The sequence below is a fragment of the Populus euphratica genome, unplaced genomic scaffold, assembly GCF_000495115.2.
Source record: "Populus euphratica unplaced genomic scaffold, PopEup_1.0 scaffold80.1, whole genome shotgun sequence".
Classification (NCBI taxonomy): domain Eukaryota; kingdom Viridiplantae; phylum Streptophyta; class Magnoliopsida; order Malpighiales; family Salicaceae; genus Populus; species Populus euphratica.
Genome location: NW_011499960.1, coordinates 50,230 through 73,458, shown reverse-complemented (window position 1 = coordinate 73,458; position 23,229 = coordinate 50,230). Strand labels below are relative to the sequence as shown.

General features: G+C 31.4%; 1 protein-coding gene and 1 long non-coding RNA gene across 5 annotated transcripts; both read left to right on the top strand.

Annotated features, from left to right (window-relative positions):
• Positions 1–553: 553 nt before the first annotated feature.
• On the top strand, positions 554–10,612 carry HEN4 (RNA-binding KH domain-containing protein). Of its 4 annotated transcripts, XM_011044740.1 has the most exons (8): positions 555–1,313; positions 1,503–2,006; positions 2,107–2,385; positions 2,674–2,902; positions 2,951–3,195; positions 3,290–3,372; positions 3,855–3,966; positions 5,266–5,610. In XM_011044740.1, the coding sequence occupies exons 1-8, from the start codon at positions 687–689 to the stop codon at positions 5,401–5,403; spliced, it is 2,217 nt and encodes a 738-aa protein (XP_011043042.1). In that variant the 5' UTR covers positions 555–686; the 3' UTR covers positions 5,404–5,610. The 4 variants fall into 4 exon arrangements, with proteins under 4 accessions (XP_011043040.1, XP_011043041.1, XP_011043042.1 ...); XM_011044738.1 differs by lacking the exon at positions 5,266–5,610 and adding an exon at positions 10,392–10,612 and having other exon boundaries at positions 554–1,313; positions 2,674–3,195; XM_011044739.1 differs by lacking the exon at positions 5,266–5,610 and adding an exon at positions 7,052–7,375 and having other exon boundaries at positions 554–1,313; positions 2,674–3,195.
• Positions 10,613–17,947: 7,335 nt separating this feature from the next.
• Positions 17,948–19,507, top strand: LOC105138607 (uncharacterized). The gene is made up of 2 exons (XR_844816.1): positions 17,948–18,557; positions 19,304–19,507. It is a non-coding gene; the product is annotated as an uncharacterized LOC105138607 (long non-coding RNA).
• Positions 19,508–23,229: the final 3,722 nt, after the last annotated feature.

The following is a 23,229-nucleotide window of genomic DNA, read 5'->3' as shown; positions in this document are numbered from 1 at the left end:
AAGTTAGGTTTATTATTGAATCATTTAAAAAAAATACTTGATAAGCTTGGCTGATAAAATAGATCAACACCTAATTTAATTTACCTTACCAAGTTAACTTTATAAAAAAAAATTAATTTTTTTTATCTAAAATAACGTTATTTTATTTTTTTAAATCATTAAAATGAAGATTGACTTATGATTCACCCATTAAGAATCTAATAATTATGCTATTTTTTTTTAATCATAAACTACATTTTACAAAATTAAATTTTTTTTGCTTGAAATAAATTTATTTTAATATTTTTGGATTATGCTAATATCTAAAATAATTTTTTTTTAAAAAATATTTATATATATATATATTTAAATAAAAATATTTTAAAAAACAACTATAATTATACTCCCAAACACTTTATTAATACTTTATTAATGTATACAAAGATTACTTTAGTTGTTGATGAATTAATGGAGAAACGAAGGATATAAGTTGATGAAAAGTAAAGGATAGGGTCTAATTTAACCAAAAACTAATACATATATGACCTCATACGTGTTTTTTAAAGACTTACAGTGCGACAGTGTGCATCCTTTTTTCTCCTCGTCTTCCAGCCCTCACTGAGAGAAGACAAATTGACCAAGGCACAGAAAAACCAGAAATTTATTTATATCCACACGCTTGTCCGTCTCCCTCAGCGAAGTATATAATGGCCACAGCTAGTTTCAGACCTTTTCTCTCTGCCCCTGCAAAACGCCCCAGAAGTTCTACTACTATCATGCCCGACCCCAACCCGAATTACCCAAACGGATACTCTGCTAACAAACGCTCAAAACCCCAGCCTTCTGCTTCAGCTGCTCCGTTACCCGTCCCTTCGGGACATGTATCCTTCCGTCTTCTCTGCCACGCCTCGAGAATCGGAGGCGTAATAGGAAAGGCCGGAAACATAATAAAAGGCTTACAACAACAAACCGGAGCCAAGGTTCGGATAGAAGATGCTCCGTCCGATTCACCGGATCGGGTCATAACGGTGATCGGTCCGATTACGCAATCGGCGGTAGTATTTAGTGGAATTGAGAGTGCAGTTGAGGTTTCAAAGGGGCAGGAGGCTTTGGTTAGGGTTTTTGAGAGGATTTTAGAGGTGGCGGCGGAGAGTGATTCGGTGGCGGATGGGGTGGTTTCTTGTAGGATGTTAGCGGAGGTGAGTTCGGTTGGGGCAGTCATTGGGAAAGGAGGGAAAGTAGTGGAGAAGATGAGGAAAGATTGTGGGTGTAGAATTAAAGTTTTGGTTGATAAATTGCCTGATTGTGCTGCTTCGAATGAAGAGATGATTGAGGTAACTGTAATCTACAACAGGGTTTTTTTTAGTGCTATTGAATTCAAAGTTTTGATCTTTTTGTGGTTTTGTTATTTTTCTTTTAGAACAATCATTGAGCTTTAAATCCTATTATTGTGATACGGGAACAAATTCATTAGCAGTTGAATGAATTTTATTGTTCTTGTGGGAATGGTTTGATATTTGTAGATCGAAGGGGTGGTTTCAGCAGTAAAGAAAGGACTTGTTGCGGTTTCTCGCTGCCTTCAAGATTGCCAACCGGTTGATAAGACAAGGGTCACCAACAGCAAACCTGCTGAGGCAGTTTCCAGAGTCTCTTTACCTGATGTGCGTGTAGAAATCCATCCACGGCATTCTGCAGTGCTTCCCACCGTAGCACAAAATTCACTAGTGGTACCCACTAAACCACAACATTCTTTAGGGCTCCCCACCGTACCGAAGAGCTCCATTAATTATGCTTCCAGAGTTCATCCTTTGTCATTGGAGTCTGACAGGGTTGCCACACCAGATACAAACATACCACAACAGCAAGTGGTTTTTAGAATTCTGTGTACTACCGATAGGATTGGGGGTGTTATTGGAAAAGGTGGCAACATTGTCAGGGCTCTTCAGAATGAAACAGGTGCTGCTATCAGCGTTGGACCAACGGTGTCTGAGTGTGATGAGCGACTAATAACTGTTACTGCATCGGAGGTTTGACATTATGTATCCTTTTTCATATTCCTATTCATGCTACGGTTATGGTGTTGGAAGCAGTACTAATGATGAATTGCATTGGTATCTTCTCCCGCAGAACCCAGAGTCTCGGTACTCAGCTGCACAAAAGACTACTGTACTTGTTTTCTCGAGGGCTGTGGAGTCTTGCATTGAAAAGGGTCTGGATCCAGGCTCAAGCAAGGGGTCACCTGTTACTGCAAGGCTTGTGGTTTCACCAAGCCAAGTAGGCTGTTTGTTGGGAAAAGGAGGCGCTATAATTTCAGAAATGCGTAAGGCAACCACTACCAGCATAAGAATAATAGTGGGTGACCAGCGTAATCCAAAGTGTGTGCCAGAGACTGATCATGTGGTAGAGGTATGACACAGTCTTTATCAGTTATTTTTTTTAGTTGGTACAATGAATGCACAAGGATACCAAAGACCATGCTTTTTACTTTTTTGTAGGTGGAATTATTTAAATGAATTTGAAGTTTGAACTTCATGCAAGAGTAATGATAAGAGGTCTTCATAACTCGTAAAAATTCTGGATTTTTGAAGTAAAATAACTGTTCAACATTTTGTTCTGATCAACCCCAACTTCCTTTTACTGTTCTGCTTTAACGTAGGCAATTTTCCATTGCCTGTTGAGTTGTTTGTCTAACAGATTTCTGGAGACTTTGTGAATGTGAAAGATGCGATATACCATGTTACTGGAAGACTCCGAGATAATCTTTTCTCCAGCATGCTGAGCACTCCTGGAGCAAGGAGCAATTCTTCTGTATTAGCTGAAATCAGTCCCTATGTGAAATTGATGGATCCTGTGAGGGATTCATCGTGGGAGCCAGTGAGAGATATTTTGAGGGAGCCAGTGAGAGACCCACTGAGGGATGCATTCAGGGATTCATTAAGGGAAACTGTGAGGGATCCTTTGAGGGAGTCAGTGAGGGATCCATTTAGGGAGCCAGTGAGGGATCCATTTAGGGAGCCTGTGAGGGATCTGTTTAGGGAGCCAGTGAGGGATCCACTGCAGGAGCCAGCAAGAGATTGTGCCCCTTATATTATGCAGCCAACAGATGGAAATTCTCATAATCTAAGTCGTCAAACTGTTATAACACAGAATATGGACCATCTTGGACTTTCACATAGTTTAGATCGCCCTCCTTCACCAAGGTTGTGGGCATCACAGGTATTCTCCTCCTCCCTGTTGGATATTAATATTTGTCTGCCCCCCTGTTGGATTATAATTTTTGTCTACTTTGTATTGTTGGGATTGGTTACAGACAATACCTAGAGTAAATCCACGGGGCATATCAGATGTCAGCAGAAGATTGCCTTCTCTTAAAGCTGGCTTAGAGCTTGGCAGGTTAGTAACACATCACTTAATGCAAAAAATATAAGATTGTTTGCCTTGTATTATAAAGCATCTAGTATACAAATTGTTGAATTGAGGCAGTTAGAATAGGAAGAGTTGTACCAAAAATAGCGTTGCCAGGGATTCAATATCAAAATTCCTAGAAACTTCAGCTGGTTAGATATGTGAACGGAAAGAAAGTACTCATGTAACTGGTTGTGACTAGTTGTTTGAGGGTTACTTGACTTGAGTCTCATCATGCTGGCTATTGTTGTTTGTGCAACTTTACTAGAAAGGAACAGGAGAAAGCACCACTGAAAACAATGAATCTTGATCCCTAAAACCTAAGGCATTTTTTTCAACCCAAATTTTATAGGAAATAATTAAGTCACTGCTATTATTTGAAATGTGATTAAGCGTTCTCTCGGAGTGTCATCTAAAGCTGCTGGTCATTTGCACTTTATGAGTTGGTGACTCTTTCCTCTGGTGTGCAGTGGAGGCAAGTCTGCTTTTGTTACAAACACAACCGTAGAGATTGCAGTTCCCGAGAATTCCTTTGGCTCTGTATATGGGGAGAATGGTAGCAATCTAGCTCGTTTGAGACAGGTATGTACCTTTTGGCTGTATTTATCTGTAAAATTTGCTTCCATTGTCCTTGTGTTAATCAAGATAGTTAAATAAGTTACTCATTATGATATATTACTCATTGAATTGAAATTTCTGACTGTCACACTGATAATCCTAGAGGCTATTTAGAAGTTGCTTCTTTTCTTATGGGTCGTTATTTTGAGGGATTGAAAAAAAATGTTGATGCAGTGAACTGAGTTTTCAAAGCATCAAAATAATTTTCCTTTAAGTTTTATTCTCAGTCATCAATTTACATTCTCCTCCTTGGCCAGATAATTCTGATTAATGAGAATAGAAGTATGTTCTGTCCTTAGCTTGCTTGATCATAATTTTATTTCTTTCTTTTTCCCCTTTTAATTTTTGGAAGTCCCCTTTTTTTGCTAGTTTATTGCCAGCTACTCTTTCTTGTCCTGATATATTCATGATGTTTCTATTCTTATGGGTCTCGTATGAATTATCAGCACAATCCTCATGAATTAGTGAACTGATATACATGAATAGGATCAGCCCGACAACTTGAGGCCTACCATTTAGAAAATTTCCTACAAGTTTTGACACATATGGTTTACCTCTATAAAAGTAAAATTTAACCTCGTTATCAGATGTAAAAAGACAGCAACTTGAATAGTACCTGCTGTTGAAGTAAAAAGGACCAACTTCTTGCTATACATTACTGAATTGTGAAACAAGTGAGAAGGCACATTACATTCAGTTTGATACCCATCACCATTATAAACAATCAACTCGGTAGCCAACCACAAACATGATAGAATTGCAATGCCAGCAATGATTCCAAACCAATCTCAAATGCTTAAAACTATAAACAAGCCAAATGAAATTCTTTGAAGGCAACCTTGACAATTGTGTATCCTAAATTCCCTCCACACCAGACTTGTATCTATAGAAGACAAATAATACTCAGTGAAACGTTTCAATAACTTAATTTGATTCTTATTGAAAAAAGCATAAGTTAAACTCTACATTTGAAGTTTGATTTTTCAACTGTTCTTAGGTTGAGGAAACACGAAAGCTTTAAGGAAAGTATTCTATAACTAATTACCTATCACAATCAGGTATAGAAATTGAGCATTAGAAATGAGCCTCCCTGATTATGAGGATTACATTATCTTTGACTTAGTGTTCACCTTATTCATCTTTGAGTAATAACTCAGAATGGTGTTTCTAAAAAGTTTTTTCACGCCTTAAAAAACTAATACGTACATTATAACATCTGATCTTAAATCTACTTCAGCTTATCCTCTGGTGTTCCTTAATCAGATCTCAGGTGCCAAGGTAATAGTGCACGAACCTCGTCTAGGAACAAGTGACAGGATTGTTGTTATATCTGGGACCCCTGACGAAACCCAAGCAGCTCAGAGCCTCCTTCAAGCATTTATCCTCACTGGACAATCTTGACATAATATTTTTGATTGGAATTAGTTTCACAAAGAAGTCACAGTTACTTCTTTTAGCTTCGTTTTCTTTTTACCAAACTGTGTACGCAAATCCTTCACTTCTTTTATGCCAATTCCTCACTTTTGGCATAGGCAATTCAACAATATGTTTCGTTTTCAGTGAACTAATCTGTTTTCTGATAATTTTATTTTCACAACCTATTTTTTATTTTGGCTTTTTGGTTCTCTCCATCTTATCATGTCCTTATCACATTGCACCATTAAACCTTGGAACATTCAACTCAAACAATTGGATGGCAAAACGTCCACTGACATGATGCGCAGACAAACATATACTAAATTGTCTCTGCATCGTGGAACATGTCCCTTCAATGACATCTATACCACATGATAAAAAACATACATTGTGTTATAATCTTGTTGCAGATTTCTATGGGCAACAGAGCATTCCCTAAAAAATGATTTAAACTTGACCAGGAAGGCTAAACTCACTTACATAAGGACATGAAAGAACAAAATCCAAAAGCATATCTGCATTGTAGAACTATCCATCCATCCTTTCCCCCCCTGCAGATGTAGTGTAAATTAATGCAAACCAGAGTCCAAAAGAACGAATGCTTCTTAAATAAGATGAGCATGCTTTTTTTTTTTTTTTTTCTTATTCATGTTGCCATGGGTAAAAACCTTTTCAATTCAAATGGATTGCACTGGAATTATGAAACATCCTTGCTTGAGGACATGAGTGAATGCTGAAATCTGTATATGCATCATATAACATAACCCTGCAACAATATTCTTACATCACACTAACATGTCATCTAGAATCTGCAAATATTCTGTCCGGATGGATGGAGAAATGTATCTGCATTGTAGAACATAACCCAGCAGTAATTTCAATTTCATTCCTTGTTCTGCAATTCAGAATCTGCAAATATTCAGCCCCTAACAGGTTCAGGTTGTCAATTTATTGAAGTGTAATAATAACTTCATCTCAATGCATGCATGGAACCATCTTAACCATGGACTCAGTGGCAGACTAGAAACTTTCTCGAGGGACAGCCAAAGCATATACTTAGCTCATTCATATATGCACATTCATGAAGCTGGTATACATATGTAACCCAAAAAAGAAGAAGAAATTAACATGTACAATGGAAATAGCATTCAAAACCATATGTTAAAAGTTTGTGTTAGTAATTGCCAATAGACTCTATTTATTTGTTTTTGAGTACTTTAGCTAATTTATGTTCTAAGATCATAGGACTGTTCAAATGAGTCAATGCATGCTGTTGCTGCTTTAATGGTATGAGAAGAAACATGAATAAATTCAATACGATGAAAATAAATGTTCAAATTTATATGAATGGAACCCAGCTACAAAGACAAATATATGAATTAAATATGAGCAACAAAGAAATTCAAAAGGGAAATTCCATTTTAATTTGTGTTAATAAACATTGAAGATCACGCATAACATTGGGGGGAAGCTTTGGGACTTTGGGAGGCACCCCAGCTGCCTCCACTTCCCCGCTGATGGTTTTTTAAAAGTCTCCACCTCTGGATAGATGGTATGTAGAGAGTGAAGTTTTGAACCTAGGCAACATCTTAATTTGATTGACCACGAGCTTTTTTGAGTTTGGCAAGTTCAGATGATTAGAAGCAAAATGCTTGTGCAGATCATGATATTTGTACAAAGCAGAAAGAAAAAGATATTTCAGGTGTATATACTATTAATTAATAGGATCTGTTGAGGACAAAGAGTACATCAACTCTTTGAAGATTATTGTTTTGATCACAATTTTGGCACATGACTCAATATTTTCCGAGTGAGGAAGGGCTATGAACTTGGTGGATGTCTCTTTTGTACAAAACCTTCTTTTCTTTTCTTTTATGTGAGAGATGAGAAACACATCTTGGTGCCTAATTTTGTAGATTTTGTTGACGTTTCATTATTCAAATCAATTATCAAAATATACTAAAACGCCTTGCTAAAACATTGGGGTGATCTACAGTAGCACTGGAATTTTATTCCAATTCAGTCCTTAATTTTTTTTCCTTCAATTGCATTGAATCCTAGTTTGTCAAAAATTGTTAAGAGAAGACAAATTCATTGAAAGAGGATCAAAGTGGTCAAACAAGGAGAAACTTGTGGCCAATGTAAAATTGGGTGGAAAGTTCCTTTTCATCCACATACTTTTCTTTTCCTACTTTTATAGTCCTTATAATTTAAAATTTAATTCAAAAGTTCATTTCATATACATTTTAATCCTTGTAAGTGAGAGAGGAGAGAGAGAGTCACTAGGTTTTGGATAAAAAGATCATCAGTTGACATTGATTTTGACCACAAAAATCTTCAATCTTGGTGGCAATGAGTTCCATTCGACAAGGTGAGTTTGATAGTTGTTGTTTTTAACTTTAATCTCACCTAGAAAAACAAATTAGGGTTGAGAGAGAAAATCATTCCTGGTTTGATTGTGTTTTTGAACTATTTTGGAGGGTTTCTGGGTTCATAATTTTTGGAGGTTTTAAAGATTTTTTAGGAGAAAATTGGTTGAAAATGAGTTTTTAGACAAAAAAAAAAGGAAAAAAAATACCTGAATTTCTGGTGGCTAAATTCTTGGAAACCAGATAACAGGTATTTTTTTTATAAATAATTTTGGTATTCCACCATGGAGGAAAGAAAAGAAAAACTAAAATGGCCTAGTGGGCTAGGGCTTTTTTCAAGGGCCTGGGTATGCTAGGTCACTCGTGTCCGAACTTTTTTTTTTCTATAGGTTTTTAAAGTTTTTTAATTTTATTTTTTTATTTTTTTTGTGATTCAAAGGGACAATTTGATAAATAAAAAATGACATTTAAGAGAGAATATGAATAAATAAGGACGAAGAAGTTCAAAACATTTTTTTTAAAAAATCTTATTTCATTAGATATTTGAATTGCTAAACAAGATTTATTTATGTTTCTTTCTCAAGGGGAAAAAAACAGTTATAACAAAATACACAACCTAATATACATGTACAACCAAATTAATAGTTAAATATATATTCAAATTGTTAAAATATAATTATGTCTTGAAAAATAATGTTAGAAAATATTAATCAATATATTTACCACATAAAATATTTGAGCAAAAGATTGAATAAGAAATCGTTGAATTAATTTTTATGCTATGATGACTGATTAAATAGTTTAAGGAATTATAAATAACTCTTACTAATTAAATAGTCTAAGGAATTATAAATAACTCTTAGGTTTCGACCATTTGGTATTTGTATAACATGTTTGGATATTTAATGAATAATTAATTTCATTTTATTTCTTGTCCTCTTTTTTTTTTTAATTTTAGCTTTCAAAGGTTTGTGTTAATTTTTTCTTTAATTTCATTTTTCAATGTCTGTTTGATTTTAAACTGGTCTTTATATTTATTTATCGTGTAACTAAATTAAAAAAAATGTTATCAAACCCATTGGAGTCTATGACCTAAATCACGAGTTTGATGGATTAACCTGAGTCAATTCAATACGTTGTCATCTTAATTTTTTTAAAAAATCATTTTAAATTTTTTCTATTTTCAATTTTTTTTTTATTCGACCCTGACATAGCACAGGGGTAACTACCCACCTAGTAGCTACTGGCAAGGTGCTTTCCTTGCGGTCAGATTTGGACCAAGTTGACAGCATTTTTGGTTAAGAGGAGAAAAATGAATCGATTGAAAATTGGAAAGGATAATGGGGGGAATGACAGTGATGATTTTTCTTTGCGCTAATAGGAAGAGCAGAAAGCAATCCATTCCTTTAGTTGTTGGGTTAGAGGAAGAGGAGATGGGAGAGTGAATATTTGTCAAATTATAGAACGATAAATGTCCCCTCAATTCCCATTTAGATGGATTGAGAATGCAAGGATCTGAAGAAATATATGAATTTATTTTATTTTTTTCTTGAGTATACATGTCTAAACAAACAAGAGGATCACGTCCTTGCCCCTTGTATTCATCTAACCCTTTACACGTTGGTTAGAACCCAAATTTTTTTTATGGGTTGAAGAAGAGGAGAACTACATGATCTTGGAAAGAGAGATCTCTCTTTCTTCCTGAAGAATACATCTGCCTAACTAAATGAAATGAACTTTACACTTTCATGCAAATATATTGTAGATGAAGGAAACCAGAGGTTCATCCAATAATGTCTTAATTGGATTTAGAACAACAATGCTATCCATACAACATGATATTTCACAGAACATGATCTGCTGGAAGCTAACCTATGCACGCTTAATTCTTTACATTATTTACAACCAAAGCAGTTGCTGTTCCTGATGCTGGCAGGGGTGCTGGCTTGAGAATGATTTCAATGTTATCATGGACTCCTTGTAGCAACAATTCACCCTCATATTATAAAACTTTACGCTTCTTTGCCGCTCTTAGTGTACCAACCAGTGCTTCAAATATGTGTGCACACTTATTGTCATTAAACAACACCAAAAGTGACCTACAAAGCAAAAAAAAAAAAAAAAAAAAACAGAGTTTATGGTGGGGCAAAATACTTGATGACAAAACAGCATGTTAAGTTATAATTACAGGAATAGAAAATACAGATTCCAACTTCCTAGGTCTAGTTTCTTGTAATTCAAGATCATGCCTGTTCACAGACTAGTGCATGCTGCATGCACTCAATAGATTTTTCTTAAGCTTGTCTAGGGAAAAGATTTTAATATCCATTACAAAGTGAAGATAAGTTTACTTACAATTTGAACCTTGTCTTGTATGGAGTAATGAATGGAGAATGCCTAACTAGTAAGTCGTTTGCAATGCATTATGTTTTTACTTGAGTATGGTCAGAAAACCTTCAAGAATCTGACACAGATGTTAGGAATCGAACACAGAAATGATCCAGATGAGGTATTTTGTTGTTTCTTTTTATTCTTTTTCTCTCTATTCTAGTGGAGATGTGTGTTATATGGTGTTTCCATACAACTGATTTGGTTTTTGTGAAGCATTTTGTCATGTTGAAATGGCTCGATCAATATGAGAAAGGCATTCAATGCAAGATTGCAAGGATGCTGGGGACCAGCTCTCGGGCACTCTTTTGTAAATGCTTGATATGAAATTATGAAATAAGCAGTCTTTGCAGCAGAAAGAGTAGATTAGTTGAATGCACGAACTACTGATATAGATCACTTTGTAATATCTGAGTAAATGTTAGTCTTTTTTTACCCTCACTCTTTGATTCTGTGACAATACATTGAAATGCATCAGAAACAGAGCATTTTCCAGGTGCCCAACTAGATCAGAATGTTCGAAAATCCATCTGATTTGAAACATCCTAGATCCTGTAAACTGAAACGTCTATTACACTTGAACATAATTCTTTTCTTAAACGAAAACGAGTTGCAAACGATGTATGAAGATCAATATATATTTCCCAAGAATCATTTGACAAAACTGCTTCTGGCATGAAAGGGATCCCTCAAGGGACTCTATAAGCTAAACATTGACCAATAATTGTTCATAATCCTGCTGTTCTTGATCAGAAATGCCGAGGTTATTCACGGTACTTGAAATGGTGGGGAAATGATAAGAGAGGCTCGATCTAAAGAACTTCTGCATAAACTCAAATTGTTCTATGTTCTGGCAGCCTGTCACCTGTTGTTCAAGGACCAGGGAATTGTGTGTGTTGGGTTTCCTTGAAACAATAATCTTCGAAGGGCATATAATAATTATGGGATTACAAGTATCAAACCCTTGACCTTATCTTGTTTATGCATTTATGATTTCTGATGGAACAAAATAGCAAACATGAAAGGGAACTTTTTATTTAAAAATAAATTAAAATAATATTTTTATTTTATATTTTAAAAGTTATTTTTTATATTAGTAAATTAGAATAATTTAAAAATATAAAAAAAATACTAATTTAAAGTAAAAAAATAATATTTTTAAAACTCAAATCCAAACAGTTGTGAATAAAAAAATGCATGACAAATCCACCATTGATAGGTAACACGGTGCATCAAGATCGGATCATAGCATTTCCAGACATCATATGCTAAAATTCAAGAACAGAACTGTATGATGACAAACAAATATATTGAGATGTCTGCAATTGTTTTACACGTAAATTTACCTTGTAGGATCCATCAGGTTGGACCTTGCCAGGTCTTGGGATTTCTTCCTTGAGTCTCTCTACCTCTTCTTCAACATTCATGGTTTTATCTTCTCATACAGTTCCTAACCATCCAAGTTTTTGGAGGAATGTGTTTTATGGTTTTATTTGACTCTTCCCCATAAAAAAAAAAACTGCTTTAATCATATGCAAAATAACAAAATAAAAAATATCTGAAAGTCACCCAATGTCTTTACTGAATTTGATGTTACCGTTCCTTGGGGTAAGGATCTCATTTATTTATTTATTTTTATTTCATTTGAGATAAAAAGATGATCTCATCTTAAACCTAAAAAAAAAAAAATGTATGATAGCGGTATTTTTTTTTGCTTCAACCATAATGGGTATTTTTTAATTATTTTATGCATAAATTGAAACTAAAAAATACACATCTTAAGCATCATACAAATAAATTATCTTGATTGTTAGTCTATGCATCCATATCCTGACTAGATCCATTACAATATTTGGTATAGTATATCTATTATAGTGTTTGATTAGTGTTTCAAAAAAAAAAAAAACAACGAAAATAAAAGATACAAGATAGAATAAGAAATGAAAATAGAATTGTATTTAATATTAATATACAAGATACAATGATCATCTATATATCTTGATGATGGGTAATATAGAATAAAATATTAAAAAGTTTATTTTATTCTTAATATATATTGTTATCAGACTTACATATTTTAAAAAATAATTAGATATTATTTTTTAGTATATATTTAGTGTTGACATTACATATTCTAGTTGTAAAACTCAGACCGGCCTAATAGTAATATATATTACTATCGAGACTCGGATAATATAAAGCTTTGATCGATTTAGATTTAAAAAAAAATAGAGAAAGGATTGATTTGGATTAAACAAATAAAAAAACTTGGGTTGATACATGACTTAGTCAACCTCATATAAGGCTTGGGTAAAAAACCCCAACTTTATTTTTTATGTTTTTTGTCATAATAAAATCATTTTTATCCTTTTAATTTATTTATTTTTGGATTAACATGACTTGACCCTTCTAGTATAATCTAGGTCTTACTCTGAGTCAACTCCTGGTATGAATTTAAAAATTATAATGATAATCATATTTATTTTTACACATCTTAGTTGAATAATTTTAAAACTAAGCTTTTTTATATGGATGTTTTAGGGATATAAAGTCATAAATATTGTCTCTAGATATACATACATTCTCAGTTTTGTAAGTACATCAATTTATTTTAAAATTATAATAGGAATAAATTTATTTTTATGTTTTTATTTTTATCTTTTCAATCAAATATTTTTTTTTCTATTATCTACCTCAAATGATAATAACCAAGTGTTTCCATAGTATTATAGTATAATAGTACTAGGGGAAAGAATTTTTTTTCACATGTTAGATGTATAAAATGTATGGATTTTTCTTAATTTAAAAGAAAAACATGGAAAAAGTAAAAGTAACAAGTAAATGAGAAAAATATAGGATTACTATTAGAAATGATACCAACATCAATTATAATATAAAATTTTTAAATAAACTTCCAGGAAGGAAGGAGGGAAAGCGAGATGTAAACCTTTCATCACAATTTTTAATCAGTTCTTTCTATCATCTTTTTAATTAATCTTTTCAACAATTATTTTCACAACTACATCTTTTTACAACTTAAAGCATGCATATTATATGAAAAATATTTAAAAAATATTGGTAGAAAGATCCAATTATGAAAATAATGAAACAATCAAAATTGATTGATATAATTGATAAAATCTTTTGTTTTGAAACTTAATTGATAAATGTAGGTTCCTTTATCTTTTTTGCCCCGTCAATCCATGTGTTAAAGAAGTCATTAACCCCTGTTGGCACAAAACCACAATTAACCCTAATTAACCCTAATTTCCATGCACATTTCCTATCCCTAATTTCTTTCATATAATTTCTCTCTCACGCACATTTTCTTCTCTTTAACCAAACAAGATGTGATTTTAATCCCTAAATTCCAGGGTTTCTTTTCAATTAAGGATCCTAACTTTATTTTATCATTCCATAGAACTTTAGTTTCTTTACACTGGTTTTCTTTTACTTTTTTAAAATATTATTTACAAACCCTTTATTATTAGTATTATTTTTCTTTTTTAAATCACCATTCAATGAAAAAAGATATTTAATTCAAATGAGCAAGCAGTAGTAACACCGTCATCGATCTGTTTTATAATAACAACAATACAAATGAATCGTATAAAAGTCTAACTAGGGAATGAGAAAGATGAAGATAATAATATTTTCAATGAAGGAGATAAGTCATAAATAATCCCTAGCAACTTTCAATTTCAAGATGGTGGTGTTTAAGAGGGTGTAGCAAGAAGTGATATGTATGTTGGTACTAGTAATGGTGGTGGAGCTATTATGCTTTAGTTTATGCAAATAATAATTAGTTAACTTTGTTTTTTAAGTTTGTATTTTTTAACCATGCCTTTCTTGACAAATTTAATTCTTATGGTTCTTTGGAATCTAGTTCTCCACTTAAATTTAGAGCTTTTTTTTAGATGGAGTTGGCTCGGATTTAGTTTTCCTACTAACTCTCTTGGTATCGAAGAAACTTGACAATGTTAAGTGTAGTTCAAAATAACTTCAATAATACTTTTAAAGATCAGGATCAAGATGTTACGATGTCTATTTAGTAATTCAAGAATAGTTCAAATAAGGTTGCTTTATCAATGAACTAGGATATGATATCTTGAATCAGTACATTGATAGGGGCAACCTGATTCATTTTCTGTAAAGTTAGGTATTACTAGAATTAGATTTATTGGGTGAATCACCTAACAATTAACAAATTAAAAACCATTGTTTCTAGATTTGTGCTACATATTCATTAGTAGGCTTGTTTTTTAATATGAAATTATTCTATTGATATAAAAATTTAGTTATATAAGATTGATGTAGGTACTTCTCTTATAACTTTTGTTTCATCTTATTCCAATCAGTGATAGAAAGTTTATCTATTATCTCTAAATAATTCTCAACACTTTCCCAATAAAGTTAGACAATATCAATTGCATGTTTTTCATTTTAAGTTTAGTTCAATTTAATGTTCAATCCAAAATGTAAGTTTGGAGCCATTAACTTGTCATTATTAAGCACAATAAAATTAGAAATATCAAGGTCATTCCACAGGGATTATATTGAAAGAAGCTTTTTTTTTTTAAAATAAGAATGTTTACTTAGATTTTATATTAATTTTGTCTAGTGGAGAGCAAGTGTTGAATTGCATATGAATGCTAACATGGTTGTATTCTTAAGATTTTCGTACTACAACTAAGGATTAAATCAACTCCTTAATAAATGTAATTCTTTATGTAATACATAACAACCCTATTTTGACTACTTGTTAATGAGCTTGCGAATTATCAAATGTAATTTTACTATTATACTTTGTTTAGGTTTTAACATATTAATTTGGTATATCTAATCTTTAATGTAGTAACTTAATAAATTGTTTTCTTGTTTGAATTCACATAGTTATATAACAAATTTATTAGTGGATTTATTAGGCAAATCTTATTTCAATCACTTGATATGATCATTTTATGTATTATTTGTACGTGATTTCTGATGAGTAGTAATGAGAAAGTTTTGCTTACAAAAAGTAAAGAAGAAGGTAATATGAATTTAACAATCTTAGATAAGAAAATAAGTTTACTAATGAATATGTTGTGTACAATGAAATATACCATTAGAGGGGATGGGCCATGACTTTAAATAGGTTTTGTAGAGGTCTTTCTACATGGATTTAAGAGTGTAAGACATCAATGAAATTAAAAAGATATGCTTATAGATTAATACCACAATGAAGCTTAGAATAATATAAAGTCTTTAATTCAATCTTTATTGAAAATAGTTCAAAGAGAAAGAATTCCAAGGACTTATATAACAAAATTGCTCTTTTTATGTTGTCCTAAAAAAACAACTCTTCTTTGTTAACCTAAAAAATATGTATTTATAGACCTTAATTATGGTTGAAATGTGCTTAAAAGAACTCCTAAAGTACCTTTACAAGTTATAATGTATAAAAGTAAAATATGATGACCTTTTCAAAAGGCCATTGACTATCTCTTATTATTTTGATTATAGCTTCCTTTTTGATATACTTTTTTTTTTATTGATTAGAATCCAATGTTAAAGTAGACTTCACTTTAGGTATAATTTCATCATGTTTGGAATTAAAATAACTAAATTATGCTCCTTCAAAGTTGGAGTAAAATTATTTCTTGAACAAATTATAAGTTCCTTTTATTTTGTCAATTTGGCAAAGAAAATGACTAAATATGAACTTGAGTTAGATTTTTGTTGTTGTAAAGTTTGTTTTAATTTAAGATTAATGGAAAAAAATATGATTGAAATTCTAAAACTAGTTTAGTAAGATCTTCAAACTTCACCTGTATATTTTTCTTTTGCATCATTTATTACCTTAAGCTCTAATTTTTAGCTTGATTTAAATAAAACAAATAGTAATTATAAAAACATAATAAAATATAAAAATAATATATTGAGATAAATCTAATTAAAGGGTTAGATAGGTTATTATAGGCTCACATCACCAATAAACTTCATCATAACAAATCTCACTCTTATATTTTTGAACAAGTTTGATCAATTAAAGAAGTGATCCATGTCACAAACCTATTTATTAGAAATTCAAGGGTTATGATGATTGTCACTAGTAAGGGTCTCAATTTTGTTAAATCTTATAAGACCTTAATTTTTCTAGATCTTATAACTTTCTCATTGAAGTTATCATAGTTAGAGTAACTTAATTGATAGTTATATTGGTGGTGTACATGGTAAACTTGCCTATAATGGTTATTGATTAGATTTTTATTGATTTTAAGATGCTCTAGTTAGAAAATCTCTGTGGGTTTAACTCTTTCAGACAAGTTGGTCACTTGGTCTTCAAGAATATCACTAAGAGTTGGGCCCATGTTAATTATAGACTGAGGATTGAATATTATACAACCACCTTGCAAATGCATGCAACACTAGCCTAAATGTGATTTGAGATCACAATAGTTTTTACAAATAAAAACACAATACAAAAATAAAGATAATTTTATTTGTTTTAATATAAAGATTAATCAAAACTAGAATACATTAGAAAAATTATAAGCATGCATCATAAGATCTTTAAATGTAAATGATTAATCAAACAAAAATTCATAACTTTCCACTAGTTTCGATAAAGATCCATAATTAATAAAGAGGACCATATGCTGAATATAAACGACAAAGTTGGTCAATAAGAAAAACTATAACAGATAAAATTATAAGATGGTTTTATTTTTATTTTATATGCGTAAAAATATTATTAATAACAACTTTGAATAACAAACGCAAAACTAGAGAAGTAAAATTCAATGAATTGAAAAATTGAGTGATTTGCTAACTAAAAGGCGTACTGATAATGATAAACCAGTTGGATTATGATAACTGTTATTTATGCAGTAGTGTTGGCGTGATGTTTTATCAGTTAACTTGTTTGCTACTATTACTTTTTTTTTTTTAATTAAGATGAAAGAGAAAAATTACAAATTACAAATAAAATAATTGTTGATTTAAGTAGAAAAGTCATGGTGAAATTTGGCAATCCTTTTTCTCATCCTTCTCAAAACCTAATGCCTAAAATAACAATGGAGCTGGACAATCAAAATGTTTGTAAAGGAGAAAAACACATTATAAAGGTTATCATGAAAAGGTTATCATGAGTGATATAACAAGGGAGCTGTGATTAGGATAGATTTTTGTAGTGTTATTGTCAGGATTGTTAGCGGGTGATGAATTGTTGACCTCATAGTGGTGATGTGTTATGTTGGATTTGCAATGTCTTGAATTGTTATGATTAGTTTTTGATGATGTGTTATATATGATTGTTATTCTATTGAGATGATCGGTATGGGTAGCTAGTTTGGATGAGCGTTAACTGACGTTGTTGTTTGTTTGGTGAAGAGGCTGGTAGGTGTTCTGTTGGTGAAAGTAATTGTTATTTTAATTAGTAAAAAAGAGTGGATAAAAACTTGAAATTTTTTGGGTTATGTCATTGTTAAATTTATTTATGGTAATATAATTTTTTTTTATGATCGATGATGTTTATGAGAATTTAAATAAGCTCTTTTATATGGATTGTTTAGTTGCAGGAACAACTAAAATTCAAAACACTGAAAGAGCCCAAGAAAAGGAGCAAATTAGGAGAAGGAGATCTTTTCTCAATTCATCAAAATTGTTTACAATATAGAAAAAAAAACACAAAAATAATAAAATCCTAAACAAAACCAACAATCAAGCTCATAAACCATTAAATAAAATTATCTAACAAAACATTATAAATTAAGTATAATTAATAAACTCAAATAAAAACATAATAACAATATGGGCTCAGAAATGCTCAATCCTTCCATCCGGGTTGTATTATCCTCCATCATTTCCATCCAAACATGTGTAATCTATGGCATGGGTACGATGTCCCGTCAAAGAACCACTCATCGCTTTCTCTAATTTTATCTTCTCGCTTCATGAGCTTCCCAAGTGTTTTCCGTTGCATCTTTGGCCACTGTCAAGATGCAGCGTGTAGAAGGGTCAATTTACTTCATCCAAGGCTGATTCTCATGAAGGGACTCAGCTGCTTCTGGCTGCGGTGCAACGCAGGGTTCTGGACAAGATGATAGCATGCTGGAAACTTTGCGAGTGGTGATTCATTTTTTTAATCCACAAGCATCCTTTTTTTAACAGTGTCATTTCCAAAAAAAAAAAGGGGTGAAAATCCTGCATAAGAAAGATCTTTTTCCTGATGCTTTATGCCGATGGACTCATTGCAGAATCGGTTCAAAGTCCACTCCGGTGATGCATCGTGGGCCAGCTGGTCCAAGAACTCTTTGTAATGCATGTGGACTCAAGTGAGCCATCAAGGCGTGGAAACTTCTCGGTGTCCCTCTAATTTAATTTGTGAACTTACTGCAGGTAGAGGCATGATGATTGCAGTTACTGCATCTTGATTAATTTAACTGACATTTTTGGCTTAGATTGTATCATAACACTACTTAAAATGAGTTCATTGGCATTTATGCCAGGTTATCCATGCAAGTTACCGTCATTTGTCAAGTGCCTGACCTGCCTTAATCTTCCTGGACGTTTCTTTTGGGCCAAGTTACAATGAATACTGATCCTGGGTATCATGTCTACTGATCCTGGGTATCATGTCTATTCTCGTGCTGTTTTCAGCTTACCATGATACTAAGTCTTGTCTACAGTATTAGATTCAGGTCTCTGATTGATCAGGTTTCACACTGATGATCTGGTCGAATTGATGCTTAACATCTAATTATTTGTTCTTGATGGACTCCATGCATTTAAATTCATAAACTATACGTGCATGGTAACTCGCTTAGTAAAAATATTCGAGGATCTCAAAAATAATAGGCAGTACTTAATGTTGTCATCTCTCCGGGGAAGTGTGGGGTTTCCAGGGTGTCTTAAGAGACCTTTCAAGGTTTCTGAGCTTGAGTATTCAGGAATCTTCCATAAAAATAGTTGCACAGGCACTTCCTTGTGAACTATCCAATTTGTTATTCGTTGAAATCCTTCTTTGTTATTGTTTCTTTTATTCCTTTACTATACTCTTCGAATTCAAATCTTGTGTTTTTCTTTTCGATTCTTTAATTATTTATTCCATGTCACTCACGATGGATGTTAGCTTTCCTTTACAGGGTAGTGGCCGCAGACATAGTCTCTCCTTCTAATGGTGATAACTCTGCTGAAAAGGGAGATGATATATAGTTGTTTCCCTTGAAGCGATTTCCATTTTCTATTAGAAAGCAGATGCCAAACAGTCCATCAACTTCTTGTGAAATAACACCCAGCTTCTCTCTGACCAAATTGTACATATATATGAATCAGCACCTTCGATCGTATACACACTCTGTTTCTTAATACTTGCTGTAGCTGTAACCTGCAAGTCTGTAAGTTCGAACGAAGGCTTATTTGAGTTGAGCGCTTGGAAGTTCTAACATGAAGTTTGGTGATCGGTTCAGAAAATATCATAATCGGTTCTGTTCAAACTATGAGCACGCACTGTAAACAGGCAGGCAGTGTTCATTGTATTTGTCTTCCAACAGGGATGGTTATAGCTTGTAGAGTTGCAGTCAACCTGTAAAAGGAACTCAGAAAGGAAGAATTCAAATCTGATTTTGTTGCTGGAGGCTGATTCAGATCAGGACAGGTGCAGTATCTTCGTTCCTAGCGACTCGACTGTCAGCTCTTTGTTACTGGACCAGTGCTTCACGAGCAATTTTCTTTCAACTTTGGCTGAACATAAGCTAGGCATTTAGCTGCCATCAGGGGACACACTGATTGATAGAATCCGGACTTTAAGGAGCATGTTTTTCGTTCAACTAGCCGGACTTTAAGGAGCTTTGGATGCTTAATGGTGCAAATTGCATTGCCTGTACGTCTCTGTACATTATGGAGAAGTTTATGTCTTATGTTCCTCTTTCCTTTCTTCTTCACCGAGGGCCTGGCGTGACTAGGTTAATCATTTTTTTTTATTCGCTAACAAGAGATATCCTCCCCAGCTCGGCATGTGTGCTAACAGAGATTAAATCTTCTGAGATGTTTTTAATTATTAAGAACATAACTTTTACACCCATCTACTGTATTTAAATAAATAAATTTTTTAATACCTTTATTTTGAATTTCGTTTCAAGTCAAAAAATAACATGTTTAGCAAATTATTATAAAATAAGGTCAGCCTGATCAATCAACTTAATAATCGGCTGCCTCAAAATATGGGATTGATTGAGTTAGTGGAATGATTTATTGTGTATTTGGAAATGTAATTTTAAAAAAAAATTAATTGAAAATATATTAAAATTATATTGTTTATATTTTTTTATATTAACATATCAACAAAATCATCAAAAAAAATCTAAAAACATTAATTTAATATTTTTTAAAATAAAAATAATTTTAAAAAATACTTTACCAAATGATATATTATCTCGAATTTTGGGTCAAAGATAGAGTCATAAATGATATTTTTTAAAATGTGTTTATTTGAAAATATATTATAATAATATTTTTTTAAAAATTTAATTTTAATATATCAATAACTAATTCAAAACTATAAAAAATAAAAATAAAATATAATTGCATTACAGTATCAATCAAACACGAACCCATCCATTTTCAAATTAAGTTTTGTGACCATGGTTCAGTTGAATAGAAGCTAGTGGAGATGAGATTTGATCACACCTATCTAGATGCTGGAGACCCTTAGGTCAAGTGTGACAGACAGAATGCTTTGACTGACGACAGGATTTGGAATTCAGATTCAATTTGGTGTCTGCACACAAAAAAAAAAAAAAATGATTGAAATCGACTGCTAGTTGCGTAAAACGTTTTGCAAATGCGAGAAACCTTTAGACTAGTTTTTTCCTCCATTTAAAATATTCGGACGCCTTTTCAACTCATCCTTTACTTATTTTTTTTTATTTTTTTATAAATATTAGATATACCAACTTGTCTCTATTTTTACTAATTTCACAAACGAACTCATGAGTGTATTTATATAATTCATTTCTATAATCGAAATAATTCTATCAAATTTATTAATTATTTATATCGTGTTTGAGATTATTGAGTAAGATTTATTTAAATATTTTTTAATTAAAGATATATTAAATTAAATTTTTTTTTTTATAAATTTTTAATTTTTAATATCGGTATATTAAAACAATAAAAAACCATTAACAAAATTTAATTTAAAAATATAAAATAAATATCTAAAATTTTAGAAATACATGATCCAAACCATGCTGTTAAACTGTATCTAAGGTGATATTAAATGTGTAACGTAGTAATTTATATTATCAATATGTTGAAAATGGTTAAGAAACTTGGTTTCTTCTATCATATTTTTTTTAAATTTTTTTAAATTAAAGCTTTGAGATAAATATCTAAAATATAGAAGTTGTGTCCTTAGAATCGGGTCGATTGATACATAAACTGGCTAAAAAAATGTTATGGATCTGCATATTAATAAGTCAAAATATAGTATGGTGTGATAATATACAATTATGCTGAGTCATCTTATATACATTTTTTTAAATCATGGTTTATGTATTATTATGGATATTAAGTCAACTTTGTACTCTGATATATGTTATATAATTATTATTATTATCCCATATCATTGTTTTGAGTATCATCGCCATGTATTTTTATTTTATTAGCAAGGCTATTAGAAAATGAAAAAAAAAAACCCTTTAGCTCTCCTGTAAACAATTTATATTATTGATCGGAAGTGGGGTTACTCGAATTATATATCAAGTCTGAATCCACATATAGAGAAATCATGTTTCATCAATAATGTAAATTTTTTTATTAGATTCATATTCTTGTAATAAATTTTAATTTTTACATGATTTTTTCAATTTAAATAGTATTAATAAAATAATTATCTCTTTAGAATAATATTTACATGAAAGAAAATATAAATAACAAAAAAGCAAGTTAAACAAACAAAATTGAAGTCGAATAAGGTTGTCACATATAATCTAATTTATAATTTTATTATTAAATATTTTTCTTCAAGTAATTTATCTTTTTAAAAGGTTTATAATTCTTTAAATAAATAAAAAAAACTAACCTAAACAAACTTAAAAACATGAGAAGAAAAAAAAGAAGCAATGAATATCCTTAAAAACACTAGGAAAAGTAAAATGATTAAGCATAATATTTAATTTTTAAAACTAAATAGGAAAAAAATATAAAAAAATAGTTTTTTAAGCTAAATAGGAAATAATAACAACAACTAATAAACATGGTTTTCCTTGAAAATCATCTTGCATTAGTCTCTTAATGTTAGAGAGAAATTGTTCTTGAGTTCAAATTTTTTTTCTTTTTGATTTTTATAAATTTCCAATAAAAATTTTATAACCCTTTATGTAATCAATCTTTCTATTAGGAACATCATATATGTTAATAACATGCTTATCCTTCTTATTAATGAAACTAATCTTAGAGTCATGAGAAAATTCAAAAATCTATTTCAAAACTTTTATATGAAATGCTTAATCATCGATCTTAATCCCGTTAATTTCAAAATTCTTCTCAATCTTATATAAGGCATATCATTTGCATGTGCTTTATAAGAAATCATCTTTAGAACCATATTTAATTTATTTCCCTTTTTATAGGTATCATAAATCAAGAATTTTGTATTTAAGTTTTTCCCTTTAGCATAATTCTTAATGATTTTTCATGGTTAATTCTAATCCATAAAGAAATTAAAACTATTAAAACTTTCAATTTCAATATTATATTCATCATAATGAAGAAATTCCTTTCTTTATTCATGCCTTATAAACAGATCTTCAAAATTAGTCGTGGATCCATGATCAATTTTTTTTAAGATACCCGGGCTCTTTATCTTTGTTGACATAAATAAAATATTGATGTCTTCTCTCAAGTGTAGGAGTGTCGAAGTAATAAATAACCCAGCAAGACCGGGATCAAATCACAAGGAAGTCAAATATATAAATTATAAATGATAATAACAACAACAACAACAAGAACAAGAACAACAACAATAACAATAATAGTAGTAGTAGTAGTAGTAGTAGTAGTAATACTA

Coding starts and splice junctions, on each gene's coding strand:
- HEN4 (XM_011044737.1), top strand. CDS start 687: ATGGCCACAGCTAGTTTCAGACCTTTTCTCTCTGCCCCTGCAAAACGC. Junction 1,314..1,502: donor CGAATGAAGAGATGATTGAG/GTAACTGTAATC, acceptor TGATATTTGTAG/ATCGAAGGGGTGGTTTCAGC. Junction 2,007..2,106: donor TAACTGTTACTGCATCGGAG/GTTTGACATTAT, acceptor CTTCTCCCGCAG/AACCCAGAGTCTCGGTACTC.